Source organism: Narcine bancroftii, chromosome 4 (assembly GCF_036971445.1).
Source record: "Narcine bancroftii isolate sNarBan1 chromosome 4, sNarBan1.hap1, whole genome shotgun sequence".
Taxonomy (NCBI): domain Eukaryota; kingdom Metazoa; phylum Chordata; class Chondrichthyes; order Torpediniformes; family Narcinidae; genus Narcine; species Narcine bancroftii.
The window spans coordinates 84,795,282-84,819,012 of NC_091472.1; the positions used below are offsets into that span (position 1 = coordinate 84,795,282).

The window sequence follows — 23,731 nt, forward strand, 5'->3', positions numbered from 1 at the left end:
CAAGTAAAGAGGTGTTCCAGATTCAGGCTGGCAGAAAGTTCTTCCTATGGAGCTCCATTCCATCCTGTTGCTGCTACGTACAGCAACCAAAGCTACTCCTCACAACTCCTATTCAATCTTGAGAGAAGGTCTCATCGGGAACTGCACCCCCAACCTGGCTCACCACTCCTGGTCTGGTCATTCTGAGGAAGCACTGGAGAAGCAAGACCAATGCCCTGGTGGAAAAGGTGAAGCTGCTCCACGCCAATCCCACATATGCCTATGTGGAGTACCCAGATGGCAGTCCATCTCTGATGAGAATTGGAACCTACCGGATCAGAGGGTCCATTGCCTCAAGTGGTCTATGAGCTGCAGAGCTCATTCTCACCACTCCCAGTCAAGGCCTCAGGAAATTCGGTTCAGGAGGAAAGTGCATCCCTCTCCACCATAGAGCTAGAGACCCCGCCTGCCACTCCTCCCTCAAAAGGGGAACATGAGACCCAAGAAGCCCAAGGCCCTCCCATGCTTAGGCGCTCCACTAAGATCTCCAGTCCCCCAGATCGCTTAAATTTGTAAATAACTGAATATTTTTCAATTTTTTTTTCCAGAATCAATGTTGTCTGTCTTCATCCACAGACCCCAAATTCTGCAGGAAGGGGCGAATGCATCCACAGACCCCAAATTCTGCAGGAAGGGGCGAATGCATCCACAGACCCCAAATTCTGCAGGAAGGGGCGAATGCATCCACAGACCCCAAATTCTGCAGGAAGGGGCGAATGCATCCACAGACCCCAAATTCTGCAGGAAGGGGCGAATGCATCCACAGACGCCAAATTCTGCAGGAAGGGGCGAATGCGTCCACAGACGCCAAATTCTGCAGGAAGGGGCGAATGCGTCCACAGACCCCAAATTCTGAAGGAAGGGGCGAATGCGTCCACAGACCCCAAATTCTGCAGGAAGGGGCGAATGCATCCACAGACCCCAAATTCTGCAGAAAGGGGCGAATGCGTCCACAGACCCCAAATTCTGCAGGAAGGGGCGAATGCGTCCACAGACCCCAAATTCTGCAGGAAGGGGCGAATGCGTCCACAGACCCCAAATTCTGCAGGAAGGGGTGAATGCGTCCACAGACCCCAAATTCTGCAGGAAGGGGTGAATGCGTCCACAGACCCCAAATTCTGCAGGAAGGGGTGAATGCGTCCACAGACCCCAAATTCTGCAGGAAGGGGTGAATGCATCCACAGACCCCAAATTCTGCAGGAAGGGGTGAATGCATCCACAGACCCCAAATTCTGCAGGAAGGGGTGAATGCATCCACAGACCCCAAATTCTGCAGGAAGGGGTGAATGCATCCACAGACCCCAAATTCTGCAGGAAGGGGTGAATGCATCCACAGACCCCAAATTCTGCAGGAAGGGGTGAATGCATCCACAGACCCCAAATTCTGCAGGAAGGGGTGAATGCATCCACAGACCCCAAATTCTGCAGGAAGGGGTGAATGCATCCACAGACCCCAAATTCTGCAGGAAGGGGTGAATGCATCCACAGACCCCAAATTCTGCAGGAAGGGGTGAATGCATCCACAGACCCCAAATTCTGCAGGAAGGGGTGAATGCATCCACAGACCCCAAATTCTGCAGGAAGGGGTGAATGCATCCACAGACCCCAAATTCTGCAGGAAGGGGCGAATTCATCCACAAACCCTAAATTCTGCAGGAAGGGGCGAATGCATCCACAGACCCTAAATTCTGCAGGAAGGGGCGAATGCATCCACAGACCCTAAATTCTGCAGGAAGGGGTGAATGCAGTGAACTGAGATCCATTGGTGGTGTGCTATACTGATGACTGATTCTGCCTCCGCCTAAACCCCGAGCCCTTGCAATGACCACTGTAAGATCCTACCCTCAGTTATAAGCTAATAATAAAGGCTTCCAGTCATGCGTCCTTTTATTCACACTACACAGGGTACCAGTGGAAAAGGGGCTAACAGTAGAGAAGTACATAAAAAAAACAACTTAACTGCTTCAGAGGAAAGGGGGCCCATAAACTTTGGGCAGAGTCTTAAAGGGGCTGTAGCCAAAGGTTGAATATGGCTGCTGTAAATGGTGATGGACGGAGAGCTGCAGAAGTGAATCCTAGATGGTGGTGCATCGGTGGAAGGGTAAGTGAATAATTGTGGATGGAACGCTTTTCAACCAGACCGCTGTTTTTTTTCCAGCACCAAGCATCTTGAGCATTGAATGCATTTCATCACACTCCTGACTTGCATCTCAGATGGTAGACAGGCTTTGAGGAATTAGGTGGGGAGTTTCAGATCAATGACTGAAAAGTCAACTCTTATTTTTTGATCCACAGATAGTCTGATATGCTTGTATTTGCTGCTAATGTAAATTTCAAAGCGGGTCTTTTTCAGGATGGCAGGATGCGACGAGTGGAGTGCCGCAGGGATCGGTATTGGGTCCTCAGTTGTTTGTAATTTATGTAAATGATTTGGATGAGGGGATTATTAATAACATGAGCAAATTTGCAGATGACACTAAACTGGGTGGTGGTGTGGGGTGTGAGGAGGATGTCAGGAAAATGCAGAGGGACTTGGACAGGTTGGGGGAGTGGGCTGCTGAATGGAAGATGACGTTCAATGTGAGCAAATGTGAGGTTATCCATTTTGGGGGCAATAATAGGAAAGCTGAGTATTATTTAAATGGAGACAAGCTAGGGAGTGGGGAGGAGCAAATGGATCTGGGAGTACTTGTTCACCGGTCACTGAAGATTAGCATGCAGGTTCAGAAAGCTGTGTGAAGAAGGCTAATAGCACGTTGGCTTTCATAAAGAGGGGATTGGAGTATAGGAACAGAGACGCCCTTCTGCAGTTGTACAGGGCCCTGGTGAGACCCCACCTGGAGTATTGCGTCCAGTTCTGGTCTCCAATTTTGAGGAAGGACATACTAGCTATAGAGGGTGTGCAGCGCAGATTTACAAGGTTAGTTCCAGGGATGGTGGGGTTGACATATGCTGAAAGACTAGAAAAACTGGACTTGTATCCGATGGAGTTTAGAAGGATGAGGGGGGGACATGATTGAGGTATACAAAATTATCAGGGGGATAGACAGGGTGAAGTTGGATTACTTGTTCCCAATGATGGGGGAGATGAGGACTAGAGGGCATAGTTTAAGAATACAGGGTAGACCCTTTAGGACGGAGATGAGAAAACATTTTTTTACCCAGAGAAGTGTGAATCTGTGGAATGCTCTCCCACAGAGGGTGGTAGAGGCAGATTCGCTGATTATGTTCAAAAGAGAGTTAGATAAGACTCTAGTGGGCAAAGGAGTTAAGGGTTATGGGGATAAGGCTGGAAAGGGGTACTGATGGTAGTGATCAGCCATGATCTGTAAAATGGCGGTGCTGGCTCAACGGGCCGAAGGGCCTACTCCAGCTCCTATTGTCTATTGTCAGATCTAAAATTTCACAACCAATTTTAGGAAAGGCACACTGCTGCAAACAATAACAGAAAAACTAGCTTTAGTAACTAAATTGTCAGCCATGAGCAGCACACATAATAAATTAATTAATACAATTGCAATAACCACAGTTTTGCATATTCTACATGGCACAAGTCAAGACAGTAATAGAACACTTTTCACTTGCCAAGATTAATGGTATTCCAACAACACTCAGGAAAACTTACCATCAGATGTCAGCCAAGCAGGTGACCACCTATTTAAAAGTAGTTTTTCCACTCAAACTCCAACAATTGTCAGTATCATTATCAACATTATTTACATTTCATACTTGTTAATTCCATACTATCTTCTCACAGAGTTTAAGTTCTTTTTATGACCTTCCCTCCCCACATCCCCTGCCCCAAACATTGAACACAACACCAAACTAATTACACTTACACACAATAACCAAAACACTCACAACAAAGGTATGAAACTTATATTTGGGGGATTAGAGGTTTGTCGCATCACAGCAGCCAGTGCATAGGCTACATTCATGTTTCTGGTTTTTTTTTTAAATGGCTTTTCCTGGTTCAACTGGGATGAACCCCCACCCCCCATGCCAATTGAGGGGTGGATTAGGGTACGATAGGGCAGTGAGGCATGCCAGTCCACACTACAATTCTGTCCCTATGTAGTTTAAGTAGGGCTGCCAAACCTTCAAAAAAAAAAAGTGCTGCTTTGTTTCCTTAGGTTGTACATGATTTTGTCCAGGGGAACACAGCTCTGCATTTCTGTATTCCAGTGTTCAATGCTCAGATAGGAGTCTGACTTCCAGGCAACTTTTATGCTCTTCCTGGCCACCACCAATGTGATCATGGCAAATTGAATTTGAAATTTGGACAGCTTTATTGTAAGTCTTTTATCTATTATATTTCCCAATAATTCTTTACCTATGATTTTTTTTCCCCCCAAGACTTGGTCCAATTCCACCCAAAAGGGTGTCCAGGTTGCGAGCACAAAAGTTCCTGTCACAATGCTACATTTAAAACATTGGTCTGATAATTCGGGTTAGATCTGTTCAATTTTTCCAGCTAATTTTCAGGTACAGCTGGTGCAGAAAATTGTATTGCACAAACCTGGACTGTGCACTGATGTCTGCAGTCATGCTGGTCCGGCACAGATTGGACCAGCATCATTCAATCGCTATTCCCAAGTGCAACTCCCACTTCTGCCTCAATTTGTCAAGGCCTGGCTTAGGGCCTTCCATTTGGAGCAATAAATATATTGCCAAAATGAGATTCTGTGTGCTCCCAGTCACTGCATGCTGGTAGGGACATAGTTGGACCTAATTTGTCCTGAAGGTAGCAGTGAAACATCTTATTTGATAAATTATACTTATTCCTAAATTGCTCAAATGACATTAGCTGCCTCTGCTGGTAACAACCTTCAATTCACCTGATGCCATTATGACACCAGGTCTCCAGGACCTTGTTACCCACCATCAATGGTATTAATCTATTTGGAGTCAGAGGTGTTTTTGAGGACAGCCCCACTTTGGTTCCTTCAGATTGGTAAATTTTGTTCCAAGTGAGGATTATGTGTTTTAATATGGGACTGCCTTTCTTGTTTGATAGAAATTTAGCATCCCATTTATAAATAAAGTCCTCTGCTACCTGTTCACCCATCACATGCAGATTGATTTGTGCCTTGGGCGGTACACCTCCTCCCCCTTGAAGGGACAGATGATATAACTCAAATGAGCTGCCCAATAGTATTTTCTAAAGTCTGGCATTCGCAATCGACCCAGACTATAATCCCAGGTCAATTTTTGCACAGAGACCATGGTTACCTTCCTATTCCATAGGAATCTCATTATTCCTGAAAGTAAATTTTTGAAGAATCCTCAGGCCAATGCCACAGGTAACTTCTTTAAGAGGTATTGGAGCTTCAGCAACACATTCATCTTGATACATCAGAACATCATCGGCAAATAAATTAATTTTATGCTCTTCTTGACCTATCCTGAATCCTTTAATGTCTGGATCCTGGTGAATAGCCACAGCTAACGGCTCCATGGTTAGTACAAACAGAGCTGGAGATAGCAGGCACCCCTCTCCACTTGATCTTGTCAGTGGGAAGGCTGGAAAAATTTGCCCATTGGTCACAACTTTAGCTTTGGGCGTATGGTAAAGTGCCCCTATCCAATGTATAAAAGTTGACCTGAGTCCAGCTGCTGAAATCAGACTGCTCAAACTACAGGGGAATCACGCTGCTCTCCATTGCAGGTAAAATCTTCGCTATTTAGGATTCTCCTAAATAGAATAATACCAAATATCGCCGAGAATGTTCTCCCAGAATCACAGTGCGGCTTTCACGCAAACAGAGGAACTACTGACATGGTCTTTGCCCTCAGACAGCTCCAAGAAAAGTGCAGAGAACAAAACAAAGGACTCTACATCACCTTTGTTGACCTCACCAAAGCCTTCGACACCATGAGCAAGAAAGGCCTTTGGCAAATACTAGAGCGCCTCGGATGCCCCCCAAAGTTCCTCAACATGGTTATCCAACTGCACGAAAACCAACAAGGTTGGGTCACATACAGCAATGAGCTCTCTGAACCCTTCTCCATTAACAATGGCGTGAAGCAAGGCTGCGTTCTCGCACCAACCCTCTTTTCAATCTTCTTCAGCATAATGCTGAAACAAGCCATGAAAGACCTCAACAATGAAGACGCTGTTTACATCCGGTATCGCACGGATGGCAGTCTCTTCAATCTGAGGCGCCTGCAAGCTCACACCAAGACACAAGAGCAACTTGTCCGAAAACTGCTCTTTGCAGACGATGCCGCTTTAGATGCCCATTCAGCGCTTGATGGAAACTGCCAAAATGTTTTGCCTGGAAGTCGGCCTGAAGAAAACTGAGGTCCTCCATCAGCCAGCTCCCCACCATGACTACCAGCCCCCCCACATCTCCATCGGGCACACAAAACTCAAAACAGTCAACCAGTTTACCTATCTCGGCTGCACCATTTAATCTGATGCAAGAATCGACAACGAGATAGACAACAGATTCGCCAAGGCAAATAGAGCCTTTGGAAGACTACACAAAAGAGTCTGGAAAAACAACCAACTGAAAAACCTCAAAGATTAGCGTATACACAGCCATTGTCATACCCATACTCCTGTTCGACTCCGAATTATGGGTCCTCACCTACGGCTCCTAGAACACTTCCACCAGCGTTGTCTCCGCTCCATCCTCAACATTCATTGGAGCGACTTCATCCCTAACATTGAAGTACTCGAGATGGCAGAGGCCGACAGCATCGAATCCACGCTGCTGAAGATCCAACTGCGCTGGGTAGGTCACTTCTCCAGAATGGAGGACCATTGCCTTCCCAAGATCATGTTATATGGCGAGCTCTCCACTGGCCACTGTGACAGAGGTGCACCAAAGAAGAGGTACAAGGACTGCCTAAACAAATCTCTTGGTGCCTGCCACATTGACCACCGCCAGTGGGCTGATATCGCCTCAAACCGTGCATCTTGGCGCCTCACAGTTCGGCGGGCAGCAACCTCCTTTGAAGAAGACCGCAGAGCCCACCTCACTGACAAAAGACAAAGGAGGAAAAACCCAACACCCAACCCCAACCAACCAATTTTCCCTTGCAACCGTGTCTGCCTGTCCTGCGTCGGACTTGTCAGCCACAAACGAGCCTGCAGCTCACGTGGACATTACCCCTCCATAAATCTTCGTCCGCGAAGCCAAGCCAAAGATTAGGGATGAATGTTCTGAGACGAGCCTCGCTGTGTACTCAGCCTCCATGAAGCCAGGAAAAAAAATCTATATTAGAGTTGGAGTCATGTTGTTTTGAATAGCAGGAGTAGTCCTTCTCCCTGGGAAGCTTCCACCTCCATACATCTATCAGATTCAGCTCCTTCATACATCCAAATGTGGGCCTTACTGCTTTTGTTTTAGTTATTTTCTTAGCTGATTTATCAAAGACAGAGTTCAGACAAAAGTTAAAGCCCCTCCCCCCACCCCCCAACCAAAACGTTCTCCTTTCCCTCTGCCAATTTTAGGAAAGTATCGTATAAATTTTTCGTCATCATTATTGGGTGGCATAAATATCTACTTAGGTCCAGGATTCTGAATATATCTGGCAGTGTATCATTACAAATCTCCCTGTTTTATCTGTAGTCACATGCTGGACTCTCACCAGAACAGTTTTGCATATCAGGATGCAACCCCCCTTGCCTTTAAGCCAAACGAGGCGACCAAATTCTGGCCCTTCTTTAGCTTTTGGTGCTCCCACTCCATTAGACGTGTTCCTTGCAGAAAGGCCAGATCCACCCCAAAATTTTTTAATGTATGCCAAGACTCTTTTCATGAAATTTCTTTTTGCCTGCTGCAAGGCAGCCAGATTCACGACCAGCAGGAATATGGATAAAGCAGGAATTGCCTAAGCACCTCTTACAGTCTGTCTTAGTCAGAGATAGAGAAGCAAAAGCGAGTCCCCCATAGAGTAACCAAGTATCCGTAGATTTTCCTCCAGCGCCTCCGCAGCCACACAGAGTCCAGTCCAAATCATTGACAACCCGAGCTCCAGATCGGAACTTCCGACATGTTCAGGGACCCTTCCTCCTCACATCCCGGTTCCAATACCTTGCATCCCTCCAGCCAGTTTGAGCCATCCTCCAGCAGTCTGCAGCCCGGCACAAGTCTCCCGACCACATTCTCCAGCAGCCTTCAGCTTCTGTGGGTTCCTCGTCTCGAGTTGCCAGCACTCCACCGCATGCACCGGTCCCTCAGCTACAGAGACCTCCCACTTGTCCGCCACCTGGTGCCCTGCTCTCGTCCTCCGCTTCCCTGGTGTCTGTAGCCCCTCGTGGCTGCTCCCAATTAATAAGTGCCGCCATCTTAGGCACAGATCAGCGGTCAAGGGATTACAAATAAAACCATCGTTGGCTCCCTCAACGGGACATTAAAAGCCCGTGCAGAGCCAACAGCAGTCGACTAGGAGGCTGGAACCCATGGGAGTGCTACATCTCTTCTCCCTCGCTCCCCGCAGGTCCGCATTAGCGGCAGCCCTGCCGCAACAGCGATTCTGGCAGCAGCGCCATTTTAATTATAAAAATCAAATGGACAGAGAGCAGGTGTATGAGCTCACAAGTTATTTCATGACAGTCTGAAGGAGAAATATGCCACTTTTTTTGTATTGGTTCCTGGGTCAAATCCTGTAACCCCTTGTTAAGCAAGGAATTCGTGGGAGCACTTTAATCCAATGGACTGCAGTAATTCACAGTAGCTCATAGTCAACATCTTGAGCAAATTGCATGGCCACATTTCATGATTATACATGTTGCAGCTAGTAACAAAAAACCAAGAACTTAAAGACCAATTTCACAAGTTAAAATTATTCAAACTAGATCACTGCAAAGACAGAAAACCTCCAAAGTTTGGTTGCCCAGTATTGAGAATATCCATTTTCTTTGTCCAAAATAGTACATTAAACTCAGGAGGATTACACAAGAAATCAATTGAAATTGTCAAAATAACCACTCACCAAGTCTGTCAATTGGTGAAAAGAAATTAATTAAAGCAACAATGAAAATAAACTTATCTCAGATACTTAAAAGGAACAACAGGAACTATTATTCATTTCTGTAGTTTTAGTTAATTGAAATCAGGAGCCACCCTACATGCACAATCACTTTCATAAAACCATCACAACTGCACAGTAGAACTATAAACAATGCACCATATATTATTGTCAATCATTTATGAAATTAATACTAAAGCTGGGATAGATTAGCAAACTTGTGAAGAACAAAAACAATCCTGTTTCATTCTAGAGTGGAGACATAAAAACAAAGGAAAATTAATCCTTTTCACTAAGCTCCATAGCTAGGAATCACATCTGCTGAATTAGTTCCTTGCTCATAAAAACCTAAGCAAAATGAAACACTGCAGATGCTAAAAATCCATTTTAAAAAATGCTGGAGTTACTCAAAAGGTAAGGCAGTGTCTGTGGAAAATGGAAAAGTTACAATTTCAGGTTACAGCACATTTCTAACAAAAGATCATTGACCTGAAGCTTAACTCAGTCTCTTCATAGATACTGACTGAATGAAATGCAATAAATTTCTGATTATCCAAAACACTCGGGACCAGACGTGTATAGGTTAACTGTATTTTTCAGATACCTGACAAATGGCTTTAAGCAGCAGAATACTTGCATCGACCATGGCCGATCCTCGACACCTCCCCGCCACTGTTGCCAAACCTGTCCAAGTGCCCAAGGTCCCCACTCCGATCCCAGAGACCTCCCCACCCCCATACCTGCCCGGGAGCTGAGATTCCCAATCCGATCCCAGCCAGTAGCATCAGCAGAGAACAACAACAAAGAACAGGGGAAGGTTTTTCAAGCATGAAATAAAGTTTAATTCTTACCTTGAGTACACAAGAGCTCCATTTGATTCAAAATGATACTAACACTACATCAGAGTCCCAGTTCAGCATGGAAGGTTTTTAAAAAAATTCAACTTTTTTTTTCAAACTTGTAACATGCCAAAAATTTCCATGGATAACTGAGAATTTCAGTAAAGTGGTTTTCGGATAATTAGAAACATACTGTATCTTCATTTCAGAATTGTTTTGCTGAGTTGGAAGAATAATTGAAAGGTTACAGCTAGATTCTCTTTTACACATGTGCTCTATCTAAAATTGCCTATGCTTTGCTGGATGTATTCAGCAGACTTCAACATGATACCAACAATTCAAAAATTAATTAATTTGATCACAAGCTTCTCTCCATATTTCATTATGCTTTATGTATATTTCTTTCATTTCAGATTTATTGTCAGAGTACATCGATGGCATCACCTACAACCCTGAGATTCTTTTTTCCTGTGGGGAGGCAGGATAACCGCTTATTGGCAATGCAACAAAACACTGTTACGAGCCCAGAGGACCTCAAAATCCAGCAGTAATAGAAATTCACCACCACAAATGGTTACTTAAACAAAAGTTGTTTTTTCATTATCTTTAAACATAAAAACAGAATCGCACTTTAACTTATCTCTATTAACTTAACTACCCAACTTAACCCCCTTCTAATTCTAAGTGCACATGTATGTAATGTGTATGTAAGTTCAGAAAAGTTATTTGATTCATAGTTCAATCTCACTTCTCATTCCTCCAAGTTCTCTGCTTGCAGTCAATTCTTATACTGTGCACAGAATTTAACATGTATAAAGTTTACCAGACTTTGGTGCTCGAAAGGTAAATGTTTAATGCTCAGGAAGGTTCTTTGTAGGTTTGCAGAGAGATATTTGTTGTTCTAGGATTTCCACAACTGAGGTACCACCATTAGTCACCTCAATGTCTTGCTGATGAAACTTGCCCCATCAGGGTTCTCCAGATGATATCCTCTTTCCTTCAGGCTACCAGAGTTCCTTTCTGTTCCTCTTATCCAAGAGAAACATCAGACAGATAGCACTTCCAGCCATCCGTCACTCTGGAGTTATCTGTTTCAGTTCAAACAAGCTTCCTGGCTTACACTGTTCATCTGTCTCTCTCACCGGAGATACAAAACTGCCAACCACATGTCCTTCTTTCTCTCACTTGCAAAAATCCCCTTCTTCAGCAAACAATAGGAGTTAGTCTTCTGTTGTTTTTAGGTAAACAAACTTATCATTCACCTTTGAGTGAGCACTTTGTACAGGTGTTCAACACAGCCAACCTGACTCCAAGACAATGGTCTATTCATTTCATGATATAATTTCAATTAGCACCTACTTGTGAAATTTGCGTAGCATTCTCCATAGTTTCTGTAAAGTCACTGAATATGAATTCTTCAGTATTTCAAATAAGATCGGTTTTAAAATGTGTGTATGTAACCTACTCTAATTTTACCAATTTATCCCCCAAATCTCTTTTCTTTGGCTTGGCTTCACAGACGAAGATTTATGGAGGGGTATGTCCACGTCTGCTGCAGGCTCGTTGCTGCCTGTCCGATGACGGACAGGCAGACACGGTTGCAAGGGAAAATTGGTTGGTTGGGGTTGGGTTTTTCCTCCTTTGTCTTTTGTCAGTGAGGTGGGCTCTGCGGTCTTCTTCAAAGGAGGTTGCTGCCCGCCGAACTGTGAGGCGCCAAGATGCACGGTTGGAGGCGAGATCAGCCCACTGGCGGTGGACAATGTTGCAGGCACCAAGAGATTTCTTTAAGCAGTCCTGTACCTCTTCTTTGGTGCACCTCTGTCTCGGTGGCCAGTGGAGAGCTCACCATAGAACAAGATCTTGGGAAGGCAATGGTCCTCCATTTTGGAGATGTGACCCACCCAGCGCAGTTGGGTCTTCAGCAGCATGGATTCGATGCTTGCAGACTCTGCCAGCTTGAGTACTTCGATGTTCGTGATGAAGTCATTCCAATGAATGTTGAGGATGGAGCAGAGACAGCGCTGATGGAAGCGTTCTAGGAGCCGTAGGACCCATGATTCAGAGCCAAACAGAAGCGTGGGTATGACAACGGCTCTGTACTCGCTGATCTTTGTGTGTTTCTTTAGGTGGTTGTTTTTCCAGACTCTTTTGTGTAGTCTTCCAAAGGCGCTATTTGCCTTGGCGAGTCTGAGGCGCCTGCAAGCTCACACCAAGACACAAGAGCAACTTGTCCGTGAACTAATCTTTGCGACGATGCCGCTTTAGTTGCCCAATCAGAGCCAGCTCTCCAGCACATGACGTCCTGTTTTACGGAAACTGCCAAAATGTTTGACCTGGAAGTCAGCCTGAAGAAAACCGAGGTCCTCTTTCAGCCAGCTCTCCACCATGACCACCAGCCCCTCCACATCTCCATTGGGCACACTGAACTCAAAACGGTCAGCCAGTTTACCTACCTCGGCTGCACCATTTCATCTCCCAAATACATCTACAAATATTACACACTATAAAGTCACTGTGTACATGTCTCTCCTTATTCATAGCTCTCGCATTTTAAATGAGATGTCTTTTTGACATCTGCCTGTTTGTGACCTATACTCTAAATCCCCACAATCTCTTTTAAAGACATTAATATACAAAACATAATATGCCTCATAACATTACACACAGCACCGGATTCAAACCCAGATAGCTGGCGCTGTAATAGAGTTGCACTAACCCCACTCCGCACAACATGCCGCCCTATACAAATTCAATACCTCAATTGGCCAGATATTAGACGTTATATGCATCAATATACTATCCTTCTAAAGTTGTGTACAAATTGCTTTGGAAGACAACACAAAACAGATTGTTTTCTCTCTGGAAATTCTGAGCATCCAAATGATATGAAATCCAGCACTGATCCACATCCTTCACCCAAGCTTTTAATGCCCACTATTTACTCGCTGATGTCATCTATCTTTTATCTAGATAAGTGTACAAGTTGTTACATGTAATTTTTACATCAGTAGCCAAATTAGCATTGACAGGATCTTTTTGTCACAGAAGGACGCAACATGCAAGCATCAGAAGAATCATAGATTTTCCATCTTTGACCACATTTACCTCCTGAACCAATTTGTTATTATTTGCAATGATGAAATCATTTTGCTTTTAAATCGGACATCATCTTCAAAAGTTGGAACAAAATCCACAATATTAATGTTTCAAAGGGTCAACTTTCATAGAAAGGTCTGAAAACACATTTTACATTAATACTGTGGATTACAATTCACTTGGGTGGAAAAAGGAAGATGAAAAATTGTTGCAGTGTTAAGACAGTAGTACCAGTCCTTTCTCAGCACCAAAACTCTAAAAGGGCAAGGAGCTGAACTGATTACTTTTAAAATTCTCTGCTCTACCAGGGTAGCACATCATTGTATTGATTCTTCCTCTACTTCACACTCCAGACATTTAAACCATCAGAAGTGGGAAGCTCCCATGAGAATTCATATCCAGCTTAAATTTGGGAGACCTTAGTTTAGAGATAGTGGTGGATTTGAATCCATCAGTTGACTCATTATGCTGTTTCCCAAAATTATTTCAGAATAATGCTCTAAACTAGGGGTACCCAAACTTTTTAGATCATTGAAATCCTGGAATCCTTGATCCCTTATAGACCCCCAGGAATGTACAAAAAATAAAGTTCCATCTTTCCCCCCGCACCCCCCCCCCCCCCGATGGATAGTAGATAAAAATAATTATAAAGTAGATTTTCATTACATACTTTAAAACTATGGTTTTGAACAAGTTTCACAACAGTAAAAGACAATAACAGTAAAAGAAATGTTTGCTTCTGGCCAGGAAGGTGGCAAATGGAGTTGGGTCCAAGTCTTCAGTATCAGATGCAGCCAGAGTCGGCGACTTTATTCTCAACATCAGGAACAGTGCTGACCGGATCGAAGAGGTCGCCTCGGGCTCCTGGGCAGGAGTGGGGACCTTGGGGTCTACAATTTTTTTGGCCTCAAAAGTTCAATTAACCCCTCCCCTGGCATTTATCAACCCCCTTTTGACCACTTGGATAGTTCCATCAACACCCAGAGATCAATATCAACTATTTTGGAGACCCCTATTTTAACCTCATTTTTTTTTTTTTTAAAAGCAAAATAACTGATTTTTAACTCCTAACAGTTTGCTAGTGCTGTTCTGTCTGAAAAGTGCTAATTTTCCATATCCACCATTAGACACATTTTCTTGCTGTAAAACTACAATTTTTTTTCCAATTAAACACTTTCTTGGTAGAAGATACATTATTAATCCACTGCACTTTCAGTCTGTCATAAAGTTTGTGATTTCATTCAATCTGATTTTTCTTCTTTTAAAATGATGCATTGCAATTCATATGTAGTAAAGATGCAGCTAGGAATAATACAAGATGTAATGGGGGGAGGGGGGAAATGTTCATTGTATGTAATTATATCCTGCAGAAATGTAATCTTTTGAATTGATAGGGCACTGAACATTTCCTAACCACCTGTATTGCATTCCAGGTGGTTTAACACTCAGAAACAGATGCAAAAATATTTAATTGATGCATTTCTTCTTTTCCGTGACAATTTCATCTGTCTCTTGTAATACAATGGCTTTCATAGGAAATTAATAGAGTATTAAGTTGAAAACTGTGTAGTATTATACTTTTATTTAACCATGAATGCCTTTATTTTAATTGTGTGTTTTCACTTATTTTACAACTGTAGCTTGGAGATTTTGCAGTTTAAATATTCTTTAAAAAAATGAATAGGCATCACATACGTGTATTTCAAACAATTTCAACTTCAAGTTCTTCACTTTGTCAACATTTTCTACCCTGTTGCAAATAGCTATGATAATTTTACACAACAAACAATGCCAACCAAGAAATTCACACTTTGGAAATTTGTTAGAAATGCAATTAAACTTGGTCATTCAGGTTCCTCAGCCTAGAGATGAATTCACACCACAAATTAATTTTAATCTAGAGATACAGCATGGTGTTTTTGGCCTACAAGCCCATACCACCCAAATGCATCCATGTGATCAATTAACCTTCTAAACCCCTCAAGTTTTTGGAAAATGAGAGGGAACTCATGCTCTTTGGGAAAACATGCAGACAAGTGTAAAGCATTCAATTCCTTACACACAGTGTCAGATTCAAACCCGAGTTGGTGGAACTATAATGGCATTGTGCTAATTGCTACACTATCCAAGAAGCCCAAATTGTTAGTCCATTTTCTGGCCTGAAGTTCCTAATAAACTTAAAACAACTTCTTAAAATAAAAAAAATTAAACAAACTCCATAAAGATTAAAATTTGCAGAAGTCATTGAGAAATTTGGCTGTCCACTTAGGTTTGTTCATTTGTACAAAAATGGAGCTGATATAGAAGACACACACGTACACACACGTACACACACGTACACACACGTACACACACGTACACACACGTACACACACGTACACACACGTACACACACGATGAACCTCTATTATCCAGTCCTCTGTGGTCCAGCAACTCATGTGGACCAACACATTTTGAATCTGCCGCTATTAGTGCAAACTCCTTATGGACAACATGGGACTCAAACCCCAGTCTTAATCATGGTGCTGTAAAGGTTGAATCTGCTGCATTCTGTAAATATTATTGTAAACATTCTTTATTACAGTAGTGAAGATACCTTAATAGAGAAAACAATTTTGAAACTGCAAAATATACAAGATTTTTTTTCAGGAAAGATGCAATTTAATCATTTAAAGTATTTTGACAATATTGTTCCTTCTAATAAACAAGTTTTCTGAAATTTTTAAAATTAAGCATTCTTAGTATCTACCCCCCCACCCCGATGTTAATTTTTCTAACTCCATCCTGGGCATTTTGTCTTGCCAAATAAATTTTCTTACATTTTTATTTAAATTTTGAAAAAACGTTGCTGGTACAGAAATTGATAATGACGGTTCACCTTCCTGAAGGGTTCTCCTCATGTCACCTATGATTGGGAGCTATCACCAGGAGATATGGGGCTGAAGGTTCATTTATTTCCTTTTTAAAGCTTCTACTCTATAGTCAAAGCTGGCTGTAACATTGAGAGATATTGGCTTGTGATCGTAACAGGAAAAGATACGGCAGGCTGTTGATACATTGATACTTTACTACATTCTAAAATGGTGTTCTAACAAGTATGCATATATAAAATGTCCCCACGTCATCACATACACCTGATAGTATCATACCTAACATTCTTTCACCCCCCCCCACCAAAAAAACAAAAATATTTAAGGAAACATGAATAATGTAGAGGGATGACGAGTATTGATTATATTGAGTTGTAGAGCATCCCTTGGAAATAAAAAAAACATGCTCAACAATGCCAACCCCCCCTTTTTTTTCTACTGGTTATGGCACATTGTCTTTCAGAAGGAGTCTGTCCCATTTGGATCTGTGGAGTGGGATGGTATCAGCTCTTGTTCCGGTTCATCAGGTAGGATATAGCTGGGTAGTGGTGAAGATGATTTTGAGAGTCTTTCCAGTGTTGGAGTGTGAAGGTCCAGAGGATTGCTTGCCTGGACTCTGGTTTCGTGTGCCCCTCTTAAGGTATTTTTTCAGATGGCGATCCTGGCATCTCTCTATGAACATCAATAAGTGTTGGAGATGCTTCTTCCCATTGCAGGGTTGGCCTTTCTATGAGTGTATCTACTGCTTCAGCCTCCAGTGTCATAGCACTTTCCACTGCTCTTAATTAGTCAATGTGCCTTTTCCATCTCATATCTCCCACTAGAATGTGATAAGAATATGGGCTGAACTTTTTCAGGACTACTCCCAGTACCCACAGGGCTCTGTTGAAACGGTAGTCTCTTACCAAAACAGGTTCGCCCACCTCTACTAATCTAGGGTGTTTGTTAGCAGAAGTTGTTTGCTGCAATCTGAGGCTGATGTATTGTGGGTGTATTGCTGACAGTCTGGTCCTCAAATTTCTCATGAACATCAGTTCTGCCAGTATCCTTTTGGTGGTTGAGTGTTGTGTTCTTCGGTATCCCAGCAAGAAATCAGAAATTCTATGATTCTATGGCGTTTGCATTTAGTTTCATCTTCATAGCTTTCTTGAAAGCTTGTATGAAACACTCTGCTTCTCCGTTTGTGCTTGGATGATATGGCGCAGACAGTATGTTATTATTATGCATGAACTCTTGAAATTCTGCTAATACAAATTGTGGACCATTATCAGAAACTAATTCTATAAGTAATCCATGCAATGCAAAGGCTTCTCTTAGTTTTTCCACTGGGTCGACCCACAGTCGTTTTTTTCATGCGGGTTACAGTTGGCCATTTGGAATGTGCGTCAACTATTATCAGGAAATTTTCTCACATAAATGGTCCTGCAAAGTCTATGTGAACATGATGCCATATGGGTGATGGCCATTTCCATGGATTTGCTTCTGCTTGAGGTGCTTTGGGTTGTGCTCCCTGGCACATGCTGCATCTACTGACGTGTGCTCGATGTCTTCCCCTATGGGAGTCTTCCAGACGTGCATTTTGGCGAATGCTTTGATTGAATTGTCCCTGGGTGGTTATTGTGAAATTCGGCCAGGACATCTTTCTCCCACTTCTTGGGGACGACAGTCCAAGATCCGCATAGCAGGTATCCTTCTTTGATCCATATTTCCCTACGTCTGGCATAATAGGGCCTCATTCCTTCCAACTTTTTCTGATCTTCTGGCCAACCATTGTTTGGGAAGTAGAACACTCTTGTCAATATCACATTTTTTGGATTTCCTTACTGATCAATTTTGCTGTAATGGGAAGTTGATCCAGCTCACCTTAATTTATTACTGTCACTTCCGACGTCCATTTACGGTTGCTTCATTCTGCTCTGTATCAGGGAGTGGTAAGCAGGAGAGGGCATCTGCGTGGTTATTCTCTAAAGTCAGTTTGTGTTTTAAATCAAAATCATATGCTGCCAATAGCAATGACCACCTTTGAATTCTGGCTGATGCAACCATCAGTATTCCCTTTTTAGATCCCAATATCATACTCTGTGGTTTGTTGTCAATAACTAGGGTAGACTTTCGTCCATACAAGTATTAGGGAAATCTTTTTTCTAATTGAGCATAATTAGACTCACAAATGGTTAGTGATCGGGAGGCATATGCCCTCCCTTTCCAGTTTTCTGTGAAAGTACTGCCCCCAATCCCACTGGTGACGTGTCCACTGCCAGTATCAGTTCTGTCAGGATCGTAGTGGATTAAGCCATGGTTACTGCTTGTTAGTAGTGTGTTTAATCTATCCATGGCATGTTTGGTTCCAGTGTTCGAGTACCATTTTTGATTTTTCTTTAGCAGTTGATTTAGAGGGCTACATAATGTCAACACATTGGGAATGGGTTGGCGATAATGGTTCACCAAACCCAAAAATGATTATAGTTCTGTTGGTGGGGTAAGGAGCTCTCCGAACTGCTTCCGTACCTTTCTTGTCCATTTGTACTCCTTCCTTGTTGACGGTGAAGTCCAAATAGGTCACTGAGGGTGCAATGAATATACACTTGTCTTGGCATAGACAAACCATTTGTTGTGGTCAGTCCAGAACGATTTCCAGGTTGGCTACATTCTAAGATGATGTTCTAACAAACATGCATATATATTAGTGTCCTCACATCATTACATACTCGTGATGGCGGTGCACCAAACACGGAACCATCATTTATTCTTTCAAATCTATTTCAGGAAATAAAAGAATGGCTGACATATTGATCTGCGAGGCAAACATCAATCAGCTCATATGTAGAGAGAGCCAGAATTAACGTTCCAGTTCGACGACACTTCATCCACATGGATCCAACTTCTGATGACAAGTCATCAACTGCTTCCACTCTACCTATGCCACCTAGTCCACTGAGCGTTTCCAACATTTTTGTCAGTTTTCCGTGGTTTTGTGTTTTCCCCATTCACACCACCTATCCTGCAAAACTTAAAATAGAAACATAAAGGTGCATAGACCTCAACTCAAAAAGAATGAGCAAATTAAATCAGGAGGCTTCTTGAACTCACTGCACACAGTTGAATTAGTAATTAAGTGGTTGTATTTCTGCTCTGAACCGCAGCTAAAGACGACCCTGTCCCATGAAACTGACATCAATGTTTGCGCCAGGTGCCCGGTCTATTTCTGGCGAGATGCACAAGAGCAGTTCCAAAAGTACCCATTATTATTTAGGCGATGCACTACATTTCGCAGTGTCCACGAAAACGGTGTTACCGTCCCGCATTCATCTAGCGATAAAGAACGTGAACTCTCTACACAGACATGCAGGTCTGTGTGTGGGTGAGAGAGAGAGAGAGACGGGGCAATGAGCGAACGTGTTGGGGAAAGTGTGGGACGCGTGTGAAAGTGTGAATGCGCGTTATCTCCCCCCCCCCCTCGACCATTGACAGATTGCGCTTCAAGGCCTAGTCGGGACCAAGTCGCTTGACTCAGGTTTCAATGCCACTCACGGAGCCGACAGCGAGTTAATGCCGAGCCGTGAAGCGAAGCCTCCCATGGCAAAGGCCGGGGGGGGGGGGGGGGGGGGGGGAACTTTTGGCTCCCAACTCTCTCCCGGCCACCACTCACACATCGCAACGGCCCGCCCGCAACACCGAATTGCAACCCAACCCACCTGTGGATTTCTTCTCTTTCGGCATGACTCCTTCACTCCGTTGGTGCTGCTGTCCGGGTGCGATGCGGGAAGGACAGGTGCTTCGATCCGCGCTGACCCGGGCCACCGGTTTCCCTCTCACAAGCCGCTTCTGTTTCCAAGACCGACACAGCTGGTGCCGCTCAGCCGAACTTCATGCTCAAATCCCGCCCCGGCCTCCCTTTGGTTTGATGACCTGTCCATCAGCGCCCATGCCGCCTGCTATTGGTCGGAGAATGCCAGCAGCGGACTGTGCGTGTTTCGTCATGTGAGGTGGCGCATTGCTCGCCGCTTCGGTGTCAGTTTCCGGTGCATGATTGAACTGTGTGGAATTATGAATGTGACCCATTACTCTTGGAAATTAATATCATTTTTATTGGGACCAAATATTTCCCTTCATCCGCACACTATATTTGGTTGAAGAAAACTAATTGAAATGTCAGCGGCTTCTTGAATTCGGCAATGCAGAAACAGAAGAATGTGAAATGCAGACGATTGTTGATGAGGAGCGTCATAAATCACTTCCGGGTCAACCCTGCCTTGATTGGTTGATCTCGGCGCCGTGGTCGCGTAGCAACGGCAGGAGCGGGGCGTTTGTACTGAAATTACGACGTTGTCGCCGTGGTCATGGCACTGGACAAGTTGCTGCTGATTCTTCTGATCGTCATTCCGCCCGTATCGGCAAGTAGGTATTTTCAATTAACTCAGGGAATAGAGTAAATCTGTGGACCCTGTGGTTGAAGTAAAAACACAAAATGCTGGAGAAGCTCAGCAGGTCAAACCGTGTCCTTTAGGGAGAAATACAGAACCAACGTTTCGGGCTTGAGCCCGTCTGAACAAAAAGGTGGGGGAAAGGGGAGAGCAAAGGCAGGAGATGAGGAGCAATGGTGGGTGATGGGGAAGGGAGGGAGGATCTGGAAGGACCAGAAAGGGGAGGGGGCGGGGGGGGGGGAAGAAAAGGGGTTAGCAGAATGCAGAGAAGTTGATGTTAATGCCATCTGGCTGGAGCTATCTTGCTACCCTCTTTTTTTGGAATTAATTACTTGGGGAATCTTTGGGCGGGAAAACGCCCGCCAGGCAATTGACCCTGGCCAATGTTCATCGATCACGACCACTGAGAACATCCAGTTCTTTCCTGATAATCAATAGATTGTAAGTTTACAATAACAAGAGAAAATGCTGGACATCAAATCGGACATCTAATGTGGAGAGAAAACCAGAATTAATGTCAGAAACACAAATTCTCACAAATGAGTCTCTTTAAGATCGGTGACACGACAAGCTTTATTCACAAGTCTGCAGAGTTGGACTCAACCGGCTTCTTGCCAAGTCAAGCCCTGATACATACAGTGCATTGTTTTTTATACAATTTGCTTGTCCTTTGGCATCTCCACTACACTGCTTTAATTGGTTAGTTTTTGCAGAATCATCCTGATTACTGTTAGTCACGCACACCACGATCATTCATGACCTGCTCACACCAAATTCTGTTTTTCACTCTTTATCAATCTTTGGCTCCTGCATGTCTCTCTGTAGTTAAATCTATTGCAAGTCTGTTGTAACATTTTCCAGCTAAACTCTAGTGGTTAGCCCCCTTTTATGACTAATCATCACATTTTAACTTAAACCCTTTTTAACCCAAATTCTCTATCTATAACAATCCACCCCTTTCTTTCTTTAAAATGTGTTTACTATTGCTGAATGGGGATCTTAACCCAGGGAAGAGAACCATCTTCTGATAGATCAATCTCGTGCTGGACTAAAATCCTAACCGGGTCTCCCGGGGCCCCTGGCTGCATGTTGTCTGCCCAGCATTTCTTAGAAACTGAGGTATGGGAAATGAAACTACCCTCCTGTCTTTCCCAAGTGCGGTCCTGAAAAAGGACTACTGTGTCTCTGCACCTCTCACAGTTCAGACCTGACAAAGACAGAGGCAAACCAAGAAAAACCAAAGCAGATAACAATAACATTGTCAATCAAGTCCTCCTGCGAAGTCGCAAAGTAAGAGGACTGTCCCCAGGAACACAAGTCCTATCTGAGTCCGTGTCAGGGTCCTGAGGCGCCTCTACAGGTCCCTTAAATCTGGATGCGTGGTCCACCCTCTCTCTCTTGTTCGCACTGCAGCCTCTGTAGTCAAGAGAACTTGGAATGGACCTTCCCACTGTGGCTGGAGTCTTTCAGATTTCCAGGTCTTGAGGATCCAGTCTCCCGGTTCCACCTTGTGTAGAGAGAAGTCTAAGGGCGGTGTTTGTGTCAATAGCGCCAGGGGCAGACACTTTATCCAAGGCATTTTAGTCTCCACCGTTAATTTTGTCAATTGCGTCTTTAGGGTTCCATTCATACGCTCAACCCTCCCTGAGCTTTGCGGATGCCAAGGGGTATGCAGTTTCCAAGAGACTTGCAGGGCATCACAAATCAATTGGTGAACTTTGGAGCAAAAGTGTGGACCCCTGTCCGAGTCTATAGAATCCATTATGCCATATCTGGGGATCACATGCTCTAGGAGGAGGCGAGCTACCGTGGAGGCAGTAGCATTCACTGTTGGGAAGGCTTCCACCCATCGGGTAAAGTGATCTACCATCACCAACAGATACTTCCACTTTTGGACCTGAGGTAACTCAGTGAAGTCGATCTGGATTCTTTGGAAGGGGCGTATTGCCAACGGTTGACCTCCCACGGTGCCCGTCCTCATTACCTTCTTATTAATTCTTGTGCAGATGTGGCAGTTCTGAACCTCCTGTTGGGCCAAAGTGTAGATCCCCTTACACACATAGTCTCGAAGCACTGTGTCGCACAAGGCCTGGGTGCCCCAGTGGCTCTGATGATGCAGGTGTTTTAAAATATTGCGAGTTATTTCCTTATTTAGAACCATTCTTCCATCTGGGGTTTTCCATGTTCCATCCGGCAGTCAGCATGCGCCCAGCTGAGCCATGTCCGTTTCTTCCTTAGCAGTGAAAATGGGAGCCTTTTCTATACCTGGTCTTACTGGGATTAAGGTCAGCAAGCGGACTTCCTGTTGCATGGCCGCCCTTTTGGCCTCTTCATCAGCCCGTCTGTTCCCAATCGCGGTCGGGGTATCTCCTCTCTGATGGCCTGGTATGTAGACCACTGCTATTTCCCGGGGTAATGTCAGGGCTTCCAGGGTCAGAGTAATCATCTGTTCGTGTGCCAACTCCTTCCCTCTTGATGTAATCAGACCGCGCTCCTTCCAGATCTTACCAAAGGTATGCACTACCCTGTATGCGTATTTGGAATCAGTGTAAATTGTCCCAGTTTTCTCTGCCAGTACTCTGAGGGCCCTCTGCAAGGCATATAGTTCGCAGGACTATGCCGACCAGCTTCCGGGTAGCCTCGCAGATTCTACCACTTCCCAAGCATCTCCTTCTATTATGGCATACCCGCTTCTCCTCATTCCGTCAACACATCTGGCGGAGCCGTCAATGTAGAATTCATATCCCTCTCCCAGGGGGGTATCGCGAAGATCCTCTCGGGTCTTGGTCTGGAGATCTGTCAACTCGACACAGTCGTGCTCCACTTCTTCCCCTGTTTCACCACCGTATAAAAACTGAGCTGGGTTGCAACTATTATTCTTAGCAAACTGTAGGTCTTCTCCGACTATTAAAATGGTCTCGTACTTTAATATGCGGGAATCAGTCAGCCATCGATGGGCGGTTTGTGCTAATAGAACACTCACAGAGTGGGGGGTGTACACAGTCATCCTTCCTCCAAAAGTGAGTTTGCGTGCCTCCTCCACCAACAGAGCAGCAGCCGCTACTCCCTGGATGCACTTCGGCCATCCACGAGACACTGGGTCCATCATTTTGGATAGGAAGGCCACTGGGTGTCGCTGGCCGCCTTTTTCCTGCGTCAGAACCCCCACAGCTGTTCCTTGATTATGGGTGACGAATAGCTGGAAGGGTTGCTTCAAAGAGGGCAGAGTGAGTACCGGGGTCCGCGTCAGGCGACGCTTCAGGTCCTCAAACCATCCCTTCTCCTCCTGGGTCCATTTCAATGGATGTTCATCCTCATTTGTCAGCTTTTCATACATAAACTTCACCAATGCCGAGTAATCCTCTATCCATAACCTGCAGTAACCTAAGAGCCCCAGGAATTGTCTTATTTCCTTCTTATTACGGGGTAACGGCATTCTGGTGATTCCCGCAATCCTTTCAGGGGTAATCCGTTTCTGTCC

General features: G+C 44.3%; 2 protein-coding genes across 15 annotated transcripts in view; one reads left to right on the forward strand and one right to left on the reverse strand.

Annotated features, from left to right (window-relative positions):
* The window catches only part of macrod2 (mono-ADP ribosylhydrolase 2), a 1,543,249-nt gene extending 1,523,408 nt beyond the window's left edge, over positions 1–19,841 (reverse strand). For all 3 annotated transcript variants that reach the window (XM_069931826.1, XM_069931823.1, XM_069931822.1), the window contains exon 1: positions 19,522–19,841. In XM_069931826.1, the coding sequence (XP_069787927.1) occupies positions 19,522–19,546 (25 nt within the window). In that variant the 5' untranslated portion in view covers positions 19,547–19,841. The remainder of the gene's footprint in view (positions 1–19,521) is intronic.
* LOC138760764 (protein sel-1 homolog 1-like) overlaps positions 19,778–23,731 on the forward strand; it is a 107,923-nt gene continuing 103,969 nt past the window's right edge. For 2 of the 12 annotated variants that reach the window (XM_069931817.1, XM_069931816.1), the window contains exon 1: positions 19,794–20,224. In XM_069931817.1, the coding sequence (XP_069787918.1) occupies positions 20,167–20,224 (58 nt within the window). In that variant the 5' untranslated portion in view covers positions 19,794–20,166. Of the gene's footprint in view, positions 20,225–22,487; positions 22,636–23,731 lie in introns of those variants that run through there. The other 10 variants (XM_069931812.1, XM_069931820.1, XM_069931819.1 and 7 more) reach the window with 9 other exon arrangements.